Source organism: Squalius cephalus (assembly GCF_949319135.1).
Source record: "Squalius cephalus genome assembly, chromosome: 10".
Taxonomy (NCBI): domain Eukaryota; kingdom Metazoa; phylum Chordata; class Actinopteri; order Cypriniformes; family Leuciscidae; genus Squalius; species Squalius cephalus.
Genome location: NC_137131.1, coordinates 26,572,054 through 26,584,880, shown reverse-complemented (window position 1 = coordinate 26,584,880; position 12,827 = coordinate 26,572,054). Strand labels below are relative to the sequence as shown.

General features: G+C 45.1%; 1 protein-coding gene across 2 annotated transcripts in view; it reads right to left on the bottom strand.

The window, feature by feature from the left end:
• Positions 1 to 1,279: 1,279 nt before the first annotated feature.
• Positions 1,280 to 12,827, bottom strand: part of dgke (diacylglycerol kinase, epsilon) — a 31,528-nt gene continuing 19,980 nt past the window's right edge. The window contains exons 8-11 of one of the 2 annotated variants that reach the window (XM_079882559.1): positions 9,324 to 9,395; positions 7,987 to 8,114; positions 7,735 to 7,846; positions 1,280 to 1,568 (exon numbers count right to left, since the gene is read on the bottom strand). In XM_079882559.1, coding sequence (XP_079738685.1) covers positions 1,347 to 1,568; positions 7,735 to 7,846; positions 7,987 to 8,114; positions 9,324 to 9,395 — 534 coding nt within the window. In that variant the 3' untranslated portion in view covers positions 1,280 to 1,346. The remainder of the gene's footprint in view (positions 1,569 to 7,734; positions 7,847 to 7,986; positions 8,115 to 9,323; positions 9,396 to 12,827) is intronic. The other variant, XM_079882560.1, reaches the window with a different exon arrangement.

The following is a 12,827-nucleotide window of genomic DNA, read 5'->3' as shown; positions in this document are numbered from 1 at the left end:
TATTAAATGAAGTAAAATTATGAACCATTCAAATACATTACATTAGCAAAACCTCAGATGTATCAAGTTAACAGCAAAGTTGTCCTGAACGTCATGTGCTTTATCAATGTCATAAACAGAGATAGATATAACTCATGATGTCATTGCCACTCCTACAGCTATTATTCTTTTCCATACTGTCTTAGTTTATCAAGAATATCACTGATACTAGAGATCACTTGAGCATGACTCACACAAAAGCTGTTTGTCACAACCATCCAAATCATTGTTGAGTCATCAAATGGGACATGATGTCATGAAACTGAGCCTAAGTCAGCAAAAGATCAGGTGATGATCAGGTCATGAAGGGAGGGGAAGCTACTATTGTACTGAAACGAGAAAGACATGGAAGAGAGGAATAAAATAATCCTATTAGGATGGTCATATTATTCTAAGCAAAGTTAATCTCTTTATGTGCAACCATTAAGTGATCTTTTTCACACACAAACAAAAGATGCATAAAAACTAAGATCTACAGAAAAGTGAGAGAACGTTCAATAAAACATAAAATATCTGATAATCAGCATATGCAAAAAGAAAAAGAAAAAAGAAAAGTCACACTGAGGGGAAAAAGAAAATAAAGAATGGTTTCTTAATCCAGTGCTTTGAAACATTTTACTGCCGTTTCATAAACAAACCCAATAACACGTATGGAATACTTAAAATAATAAGATATCAATGGCACATTCTTCCACAATCTACTATAGATTAAAGCAGTGCAAATTTGTTTCACAAAAGAAGTAACAAAAAATAACCTAAGCAAAATTATTGCACAGCTTAACTTATACAACTCAAATACACGACTTCTGTAGCGAGTTGTATATTCACAGGCCTATGACACTCACGATCAGTGCAAGACATTCATGTCTAAGCTTTGGTTGCAACATTCTCCATTGGACTGAATTTTTTGATTGCCTGAGCTCTGCTTACGGCTAAATATGATTCCATTTTGGACTTTTAACGGCTAAAACCTTAGTCACTTCTTAGAGCTTCCGGGTAACACTCCCTGTGAGAAAAAATATACACACAACAAACAGATGTTTCAACAGAGACAGACCTCTTGTGGACAGTTTATGTTATGTTGGAACTGGGGCTGTGCTTAAAGGGGGATGCCTAATGCTTTAGAGAGAAAGAGGCTTTAAAACTCTCAGGAATAACCACTGCAGATGTTATTACTAGAGTAGCACATGCACATTATGTACGTTTACGACTATGACATCAGACACTTATCACATCTGGGTTTCTTCTGTTCATGGTGTGCTACTTTCTGGGGTAGAAATAGCACAGACAGAGCGATTATATCCTTACTAAGACTCTGACACGGTTTCCTGTGTGTTGCTAGCGGTGTCATTGTGATCGGCTGAGGGTTCTTCAGTCTCTGAGGTGCTGGAGTCATCATCATCTGTTTGTTCTGCACTGTGGTACAGCATGAGAGCCTGGGTCTTATGGGTAATGGTGATGGTGCATGGACCCTGCGCCCACGGCTCTCCATCCACCTGCATTGGCATCCGAGAACTCTTCAATACCAGCTACCACAAAGCAGCAAAAGGATAATCATGTTTTCATCTTTCTGTTTGTTGTTGGACAGTATAAGTGTATATGACACAGAATGAAAATTACTAACAGTGTTTGTGTCCACTGGCACAGAGCAAGCAGAGCAGGTGTTTTCAATTAATTCCTATGGGTTTTGAGCAACATATTTGTGTGGAGGCTTGTGGGATTGACAGCGGACCAGACAAAGCATTAAGAGCTTCCGAGAGCATAACAAAAGTTGAGAAAGGCTTAACTTTATGCAAATGAGGAGCAGACAATGTCAGACGGCAGCAAATAGCTGTGAGGTTTAGGTAGTTACGTTTGTCTATTGTAGGTTTTGCAGTTGTTACATACATACATAATAGTTGGACAATGAAACTGAAAAACCTGGTTTTAGACCACAATAATTTATTAGTATGGTGTAGGGCCTCCTTTTATGACCAATACAGCATCAGTTTGTCTTGGGAATTACAGATACAACAAGTCCTTCACAGTGGCCAGAGGGAGTTTAAGCCATTCTTCTTCCAGAACAGTATCAAGGTCACTGTGATGCTGGTGGAGGAAAACGTTTTCCAACTTGCTCCTCCAAAACGGCTCAAAAATATTTAGATCTGGTGACTGTGCAAGCCATGGAGATGTTCAATTGCACTTTCATGTTCATCAAACCATTCTGTCACAAGTCTTGCTGTGTGTATTGGTGCATAATCATGCTGATACATGGCACCCTCTTCATTGTCGCTTTTCTTACTTACAGAAAGCGAACCCGCTCTCCCCCTTGTTGGGCCGCGCAGATTGCGCCGTTCACAAGGGATGACAGAGCGGACGGTCACGAGCAACGTTCAGCGCGCGCGCCTCACTCCCCGGCGAAAAGAGGAGAGAGAGTGTTTTCGTCCCGCTGTGGCCGGACAAACCGCCAATTCTCAAACATTTCTTAGTCCCCTCTTAAGTTCAGGCGGCTGGAAATATTACTATTGCAGTAAACGAGCCTGTTTTTAATACACGCACGACTGCAAACAAACATGAGGTCGTACTGTTATATGCTCGCGCTAACCGAAAGCTAATGTGTTCTCCCCTGTAGCCCAGTGGCAGAATCATAGGCTGTAACGCCAGAGACCCGTGTTCAAGCCCAGCTCTCGCGGCAGATAAATTTTTTTACTGTTCGCTTCTCCGAGCTCGCGTCCAGCTTTTCTTACATACAGAAAGCGAACCCGCCTCTCGCACCACATGGTGCTCGATTATTTATGAGCATCTATACACGAGGGAAGAAAAGACGGTTAAGTCCCGCTGCGGCTGGACCACCGTCAAAGCTTCACGCTCTGTCAGTCCCCGTTGCCACGGCTACTGCAGATGTTTACCTCGCAGCCAACGAACCGGTATATCTACCCGCTCGCCTGCGCGCAACCACCGTTCTCACGGCGACCCAGAGAAATCTCAAATGAGCATAATGTCCGGTTGCACGGCTCACGCCGTATGTGTTTCAAATGCAGTGAATGTGCCCACGTTTCCGTGTTCACCCCTGCATACAAGCACTATAAATCCCGTGTCTCTCACAGAGCTCACTCTCATAAAGTAGGCAGAAGCCGCTCGAGTGTTAAAAGTATGTCACGTGTCCACCTCACCGTGCCCACACCTACTCACTGCCCGCTCTGTCACACGGCCTCTCACGACCGGTCATGTTTTAAATGTAAATCCTGTGCCCGCCCTCGAGCGCTCACACATACTAATGAACATTTCACCCCCAACGCCGCCGTCGCGCGTCACGCCTCACACTATATGTTCCCCGTCCAAAGCCACCGGGACACTGTGTGTAAAACGGCCAGCTATCGCTGTGTGCGATCCGCCGTATCTAAGCACTGAGAGTGCGCGCGCTGCGCCCGCCCCTCCGTTTCGAGCTCTCGAGCCCGCGATGCGCGGCGATCAGAGCCCGGAGGCCATTCTGCCCCTGGCTGCACACGCAAGAGCGTGGGAAGCTCTTCCAGGCGCATCAGAATGGGTGCTAAGCACAGTAAAACTAGGCTATACTCTGCAGTTCGCTCGCCGCCCCCCGCGCTTTCGGGCGCGTACCGAGACGAGAGTGAATGGGGAAGTAGCACATCTACTTCGAGCAGAAATAGCCACACTTCTGTGCAAAGGGGTTATAGAACCGGTTCCCCCTTCTATGAGCGAGTCGGGCTTTTACAGCCGATATTTCCTCGTTCCCAAGAAGGACGGAGCTCTCAGACCGATTTTGGATCTGAGATATTTGAACAAAGCTCTTATGAGAAGACCGTTCAAAATGCTCACAACCAGGCAGATCCTCGCGCAAATTCGCCCGAGGGACTGGTTTATCTCTCTTGATCTAAAGGACGCATACTTTCAGATCCAGATAATACCCCGTCACAGGCCATTCTTGAGATTCGCCTTCGACGGTCAGGTATATCAATACACCGTCCAGCCGTTCGGCCTGTCTTTGGCACCCCGTACATTCACGAAGTGCATGGACACGGCTCTCGCTCCCCTGAGAGGTCAGGGGATGCGAATTTTGAACTATCCGGACGATTGGCTGATTCTAGCACAGTCAGAGGCCGAACTCATCGCCCACAGAACAGTGCTTCTCAGCCACCTGGAAAGCCAGGGGCTCACGGTCAACTGGACCAAGAGCTCATTAGTGCCCAGTCCTCTTTCCTGGGTTTGGATCTGGACTCTGTGGCAATGACTGCCCGCCTATCGCCACGGCGCGCACGCTGCGTTCAACGCCTGGCTGCGTCCTTCCAACCAGGCAGCACCGCACCTCTCAAGACATTTCAGAGGATGCTGGGTTGTATGGCTTCAGCTGCAGCAGTGCTTCAGCTGGGTCTATTGCGTATGCGCCCGCTGCAACGCTGGTTGAACGCCCGAGTGCCTCACAGAGCCTGGGCTTCCGGCGGCATTCGAATCAGAGTGACTCAGAGCTGCGTTTCAGCACTGAAGCCCTGGTTAGCGGCCGACTGGTACCAGCGGGGAGTGACAATGGGAGCCGTCTCTCACACCGCAAAGTTATCTCGACGGACGCTTCCACCTCAGGTTGGGGCGCTCTTTTCGAGGGCAAACCGGTCTTTGGCTTGTGGTCAGACCAAGAGAAATGCCTCCACATAAATTGTTTGGAGATGATAGCGGTCGAGAACGCGCTCAAGCGCTTTCTCCCATTCATAAGGGATCACCATGTGCTAGTCCGCTCGGACAACATTATCCGTGGTGTCCTATGTGAACCGACAGGGCGGTGTCAGGTCCAGGAACCTGTGCAACCTGACAGAACGCCTTCTCGTGTGGGCTCACCACTCGTTGCGCTCGCTGAGAGCCGCGCATGTGCCGGGCCATTTGAATGTCGGCCCAGACAGACTGTCCAGAGACATTATTCCCCCGGGAGAATGGTCCCTGCACCCTCAGACAGTCCAGTTCCTCTGGCGCCTATTCGGCAGAGCGGAGGTCGACCTCTTTGCGTCGAAAGACAACGCTCACTGCCCGATATTTTTCTCGAAAAGCAAGGACGCGCTGTCCCAAACCTGGCCCAGCCTCCCGCTGTACGCTTTCCCTCCGATCTCCCTGTTACCACAGGTCATAGCGAGGATCAGGGAAACGCACCACCCAGTGCTTCTCATAGCCCCGCGTTGGGAGAACCAAGTCTGGTACCCAGAGCTAGTGAGGCTGTCGCACTCACCCCCATGGCCGATCCCGGTGAGAAAGGATCTCCTCTCTCAAGCCGGTGGATCGATCTGGCATCCCCATCCGGAGCGATGGTCTCTGCATGCATGGATAATCAACGGATACACGTTGACCTGCCAGAAGGGGTTGTGAACACGATCACACAGTCTAGAGCTCCCTCCACGAGACGGCTCTATGCATCTAAATGGTCTGTGTTCTCTAAATGGTGCGCTACTAAGAGCTTCGATCCACGTACATGTGGGGTCCCGCGAGTGCTCTCCTTCCTACAGGAGCTGTTGGATAAGGGCAGGTCCCCTTCCACACTCAAAGTGTATGTGGCGGCTATTGCAGCGTTCGCTGAGACGACGCGCAGCCGGGCAATAGGAAGGAACGAGCTTATTATCCGTTTCCTCAGAGGAGCCAGATGGATGAATCCCCCGCGGCCCCCCGCGGTTCCTATTTGGGATCTGTCCTTGGTCCTGGAGGCCCTGAAGGCTTTTCCCTTTGAACCGCTTGAATCCGTGGATCCAAAGTACCTTTCGCTCAAAACCGTTTTTCTGATAGCTGTCTTCAGTAAAACGCGTGGTGGATCTGCACGCGCTATCTGTTAGCCCTGCATGTCTTGAGTTCGGACCAAATGACTCAAAAGTCATTCTCAGACCGAGACACGGTTACATCCCCAAAGCGATTGGAACCCCCTTTAGGGCACAAATCATCTCCCTTTCGGCTCTGCCAGCATCCGATAACGGGGACAGTGATAACCTCCTATGCCCTGTTAGGGCGCTGAGAGTTTACATCACGCGCTCCGCCGCTTTCAGGCGTTCCAAGCAGCTCTTCGTTTCTTTTGGCGGATGCACCAAGGGTGTCGCCGCCTCGAAACAGAGCCTGTCCAGGTGGATAGTGGACGCGATTCCTGCCTTGCAGGCTAAACTATTATCAGTATAAGTGGCATGTATGCTCTGCCCAGTCGATTATGCACAGACCACGTTCACATACTGGTGATATTTCTGGTATGGCACCAAGGGAAGGAGTATTTTGTGCTCAGACCGGCTGTGCCGCTCTGTTCCTTTATTCCCCGTTATGCGCTTGTGTACTGGTGCTGGCCCGCGCCGCTGGCCGCCCGCCCTACACTCTACACCCTACACCCTACACCGCGCTGGGATTATTCTCCCCACAAATAGACTGTGAAACCGCTCTATTTCTTTCCCTAATATGTGCTTATGTACTGTGTGGGCCCGCGCTGCCGGCCGCACTATTTACATTGATATGTATAGACCGGCTGTGCTGCTCTATCTATCTACGAAGTTAAGTGCTTTGTACATGTGTTGGCCCGTTTCTCCGACCGGCCACCTGTTTTCAGCGTTATGTTTTCCCCGGTCTCCCTGGGATTCATGTGCTGGATGCTCGGCGCGCACGGCGTTGACAAGGGGTTCCCGATGCGTAAGCAACTTACGCAATACGAGAGAACCTTCCGTAAGAGAACGTACTCGGTTACCTAATGTAACCTCGGTTCTCTCTAGAAGAGGGAACGAGTATTGCGTAACCTGCTGTGACGCGCCACGAGCTTTTGCGCTTCAGACTACGAAAACCAGATATTCAGCCTGTGAGCCCTGCGTATATACACACTGGCCACACCCATCTTGACGGTTAGAGGGTGTGGAGGGCGCAAAGCCTCATTGGATGTGACGTCACTCAGGGCTCACTGGTAGGCTTAAGCAGTTGCTGCTGAGCAGCCAATGAGCACGCTCATACAGCCTGCCATGGTCTGCCGGCTGCCGCACTGCGTTGACAATTAATACAAAATTAAGGATAATTTTTGGCTTCAGATCTCGAAGAAAGAAGACTTTCCCGATGCGTAAGCAACTTACGCAATACTAGTTCCCTCTTCTAGAGAGAACCGAGGTTACATTAGGTAACCGAGTACGTTTTATATTTTATCGATAAAATCCAGATTATTACCTGGACATCCTATTCAGACAGCTTCCTCTTGCATCGACAGTTACTCCTGTTGGATGTGGTTTGTCTTGAGTGGTTGTATGCTGACATTACCCTGGATACCATAGCTCTGCTCACTTACTGATGGAATATAAAATCAGTGAAGCTTGGCCACCAGACCAAGCATATATTGGCGTGAAACTTCCAACAATATCTTGGCCAGTGTTTCAGTTTCATTGTCCAACCCCTGTATATGATACATTTTGAAGTTTGGATGCTTTCATTGTGAATAGACTGGCTGTTAACAAATGTTTATTAAATTTACACCATATGTTTGTTTTTTCAGCAAACAAAACTTGTATCTTTCCAACTGTAATAGTGTGTATATATGATGATTATATTTGCCATGTACTGAAAACAAACATAGATTAAAAACACTCGCTACAGACTCCCCAAAGGCGTTATAGCAGTTTGAGTGGCCCTGAGTGGAGTCTTGCCATTGCAGTGTACACACCCACTCAAGCAACATTAATGCTGTATGAGTAAAGAACATTTTTATGGTCTCACCCGTACAGTATGTGCCTGTCCCAGCCTCACAGGATTGGCCAGTTTCACCTGGATCTGTGCACAGTGGAATGAGCCATATACCCCCACCACCTCTAATAAGCCATCATCCACACTGAAGAAAGAAAAATGTATTTTCAAATGTCATCCTATTGTGATCCAGATCTGTGAAGTTTAATTTAATTTTAGCCTATGTTCACAAAGTCTAACTATGAGTCTCTAAAGTGTACAATACAGTGACATCTGGATTCTCACCATGTTGGAGGATAAGGCTCATCTCCCATTCCCTCCCACAGTCTACATCCACCACCCCAGTAGCCGATATTACACACTATTATCCCCTCCAGATTGGGCAAAGTCACTTGCTCTCCATCCAGCTCCAGCTAAAAAGACACAATTAAGCATTAACAAGCATTAGAACATCTATTAGAAACACGATTCAGTTCAGTAAATGCAAGACTTTACCAATAATTTAGTTAAAGCCCTACATTATTTTCTGTTTCACTTGGATGTACATCACAATATGGAGGAAAAGATCTGTCGCTACTTCTATTTCATTGCAACTTTAAAAATGCACTTTTGGTCTGAGATGTGGTCTAATGGTTGCAGCACATTAATGCTGTATTCACATATTCTCAACAATTGCATTTTGTTTTCACCTTCATAGTTGACAAACCACCCACCATGGATAATATTACAGTTGAAGCATGTAGTTTTTTCAGTATTAAAACAATTTCTCCTATTTCTGATTAATGTGCGGAGCAGATGTGGCTACAAGTAAGCCATTCGTATATAAGAAGAGTGTAAACACTGATGCTTTCAAAACTGTTTAGTCCACTCGTGTCAATTTCTGTCTAACGGCATTTAGGTTGGATCTTAACTTTTTTGTATGAACAATGGTAGATAGGGGAATGTTTGGGAAACCTGTTTAGAAAGTCATTATGTTTACAATCCCATTTGGTTCTGCTGTGGCACAGAAATAAGCTGCAGCTTTAAAGAAAATTCTGTTCTCAAATAAGCACCAGGAATCAGTAACAAACATTAACAATATAGAGCTAGATAATGTTTGTTAGAAATAGATTCTTAGTATTTGTAAATTCTAATAATTATGCTAGACTATTATCACATTTCTTTTTATCATCAGTTTTAATCGAGTTTGAAACAGTTATTCATCATTACAGTATTATTTAAGACACAACAGTGGCCCAGTCCCAAATGATACCCTAAAAACTTGCAGCCTTCCTACGAGTCTGCACTTTTGTGACGTAACGCTGCTTTGGCAAAAATGCGCATTGAGGGCGCATATCAGCTGCAAAGGGGGTGCTTGTGAGCCTACAATGACAAATGGGACAGCCTATGGTCTTGTGGACTTAACGGACACGCGCACACAGCAGCCATTGTAAGTCCACAAGACCCTTAAGTGCATCTGAAGTGTGCCATTTGGAACAGGGCCAGTAAGGTAGTAGGACGTCAATGTCAAGGCTACAGACTTCCAGAGAAAATGCTAATCATATGATGATAATAACAAAGGCAACCATCAGAGAACACTTTTCCTAAAAAACTTTTCTCAGGGAGCAAGTTAAAATGTTTACCTCAATCTTCTTATCCAGATCTTTACATTCTTGCACTAAACAATCTTTGGTACCATAGAGGAAGTACACTGCCTATGGGAAAAGACAATTGGTAGTACTATTAGCCATTAATTTACAAAACACTTCTGTTTTAATGAAAAAGGAGAACATAGCAGTGCATTAATACAGGATAAGTTGTGTAGTAGGCCTACTAATAAGACATATTAGCATTAACTAATATGTGTTTTTTTAGCCCCAGTTTATATTAGGTTTATTTAACTACTAAGTACTGGTGTTAAAACATCACAAATGTTTGGTATAATGCACTTACTGTTTTCATGTTATATTGCAAAACACCTTTGCTGCTATTGAGGTGAGATATGGTTAATGTTAGGGAGTATGGTTTTGTTTAAGGCTGGGTTAAAGGGTAGGGGAAGGGTTTACATTGTAGTTATAGATGTAAATACAGAGTAATTACAAATACCATGTGTGTACACAATAAGTGCATTGTATCAAAAAATAATTTAAATGTTAGTACATAATAGTTAAAAACGGTTAATATAAATAATTATATAAAAGCATTTTTTTTATATAATTGTGGATGTATAATCCAACAACAGAATCATAACATTTTCTCAGTTTTCTTTCGAAGTGGAACTTCGAAGCTGTGTCTTGGTGTTGATGCTATGGGGAATGCCATCAGCGTGACCGGTGTCTGAGCATGTGTAAACAAACATCAATAATTTTTGGCAGATGGCAGTCTATGATGTCACATGTGGAAAGCCAGAGAGTATAAATGGGTGCCTGGGTTACAAGCTTTTTTGTTTTCAAGAGCCGTTAGTTTGCAAGCGCGTGAAGTAAACAATAGAGAGCAGCGAGACAGTTTGTTCCTCTGTGTAGGCGTTATCCTATACCTGAGGACTTACATGAGCTCTGTGTCATCTGACTTGGAGCGGAGCACATATGTTCAGCCCTTGATGGATGCCCTCACAGTGACAAGTTTACATTAAGGAAGCTCCACTCATGCTTGTCTTTTTTTCAAGTGCCTGTGCCCCGTGGATAGCCCTGCTGCTGCTGCTTCCCGTCACCTGTGGTTTTTCTCCCACATTTCCTTGTGGGCCATGATCGTCCCTGCCCTGTGAGCCTTCCATTTCTTCCTTATCTTCACACTGAGTTGGGAAAATCATGTAAGAACCCATACTGAGCCTGCATTTTTTCCTTTCAGCATTCAAATTATTTAAATGTGGAGGGATTATGTGAGTGTGGGTATGTGAAGATGCCCTCCGTTGAGGAGACGCTAGCTAGCTATCTTTCACAGGGCTTCAGTAAAGACTTCCTTTATCTTCAGTAAAGGCTCCAGCTTTACTATCAAATCTGTGCCAGACCACCTTAAGGCTTGTAGGCAAAGCATATGCGGCAGCGAGTCAGGCTGGTGGTGTCCTGCACACCACGATTTTAAATTCGTCTTCGTGTCAACGTCACAGGATGTTGTTTTCTTGAACTATAATACATCAATAACTCATCTGTGTTTCATAATTATTCATGAGACTGCATGTCCTTATCCTATGAGAAGACGTCTTGCTTAATTATTCATGACAGCACACATTGATTTCCTATTACAGTTGCTTCGAACAGTGAGATCGCAAACAGTAAGTGAGAGATGCATTAATGGATCAAAAACGAGTATTTGCTTTTGCTTTGTAACCGATCAAATGGTTTATAAAAACGCAGAAAAATAAGCCTCAAAAGTTATCAACGATGCAACAGCGTTCATATATATTTTCAAATGCAGAGAACAAATGTAAATGGCTGTGCACTTATTTGTGTAATAAATTATAGCTGTCACAGGATATGTACTGTATGTATTTGTGTAATTTACAGTGAGCTTACAAAGCCATGTGTATATTGTGTTGATTGTAATGTTATTTGCAGTGTGCATTAGTGGGAAACTTTGATACTTTTAATGAGTGAATCAAAAGCCGTTGCTATGTTGTCAGTCTTCCCCTCCACTCCGCAGTTCACCACGCCCACTTTTGTAGCATTTTTCAAAACTGAGGTGAGAACTGACTGCTGCTATAATAGGGGGTTCATGACCCTTTAAAGTGCCGACATCAGGCTTTGTCTTGGACTGATGATTCAAGAGGTGCATGTCGCAATCCGACCCATGAATTGATATGGTCATTGGAAAATGCTTGGTGTTAGCACTGCTGAGAGTAACTGCTTGAGAAAGACAGTTGCAGAGAGATGATGCAACCACTCTTTGATTTTGGGTTGCCTTCGTCATGTTTACTGGAGGTTTCAGTTGTAATGATTATTGGATTATCAATCAGAAAGCTATGCATCTGATAGTGATTTTATAGGAGGTGGTCACGGTGAACCATACAACCCCTTCGGTTATTCTTGATCATTACTGATCTGAGATGATAGTAGAAATTACTTAATCCTTATTTTGATTCTCTCTCCAGTACTTCTAGAGGACTATATAAGTCGACTGTGAGTAAAAAAAAACCTCCATGTATATGCACTTTTGGGATTATATGAAATATCTCACATCCTTCTAGGACTCATGGTTGTTAACAACTGTTGCTTAATAAAGCATGTGAATAAAGCAGGTTGTTTATATTTTTTGGGAAAAATAATAAGGAAAAGAGAGGATGGTAGCTGACCATTCTCTCTGTCTCCTGTATAGCGCACTGATGTGCAGATTTTGTAAATATAGTGCAAATATTACTGTCATGTGATGCAGAGACTTTTTCATGGTGTTGGTGGTAGGTGGTAGGTTGCATGTCCGAGGACATCCCATCCTCTTCACTTGGTAGGAGAATGGACTGCCACAATGGAGATGAATCAGTCATCCCTCTGTTGCTGCCCAGGTCAACTATTCTACTTTCGGGAGGCTCTTGCTAGGGTAGAGCTAATGACGAAGATAGTATCCTCTCTCTTTTTCCTTCCTTATGCATAAGGGTCGAGTAGGATAATGTGCTCCCTGGTGGATGGGCTGCAATCAGTCAACAGTGGGCACAAAGCTATGGTAAACAGAAAGTCACATTTGGTGGAAAGCCATGCATCCCATGCATATTTGTGTTAAGTAAGCTTCCTTCTTGACAAAGTCACCTTAGGGTTGATGCAGGGTAAATCGAGTTTTGTTGGGCAGTCCGCAAGCGTCCATCTGTTCCATTTATCTCCCTCCCCAACCAGTGTAGGGGTTTAAAGTAGAGGTGTAGGTTTCCCTTGGGTCATGGTTGCTTGGTAATAATAGTTGATGTGGGCAGTACGCTACGAGTCCCATTCACCTCTTTTACACCCCTCTCCAATTTGTTTTGGAGTTTAAGTAGGGCTAAGAACTTCCCTCTGCATATTTATTTACTCAGGGTTGAGGCAAGGCAGATAAATGACGGACAGTAAACAGTCCACACAGTGTCCTTCCTTTCACTGGCCTCCCTCCCCAACTGTCGGGGCCGGGTCACTTGATAAAGGAGTCACTTTGGGCAGAACGCAACGCATTCCACACTCTTCTTTTGCTGC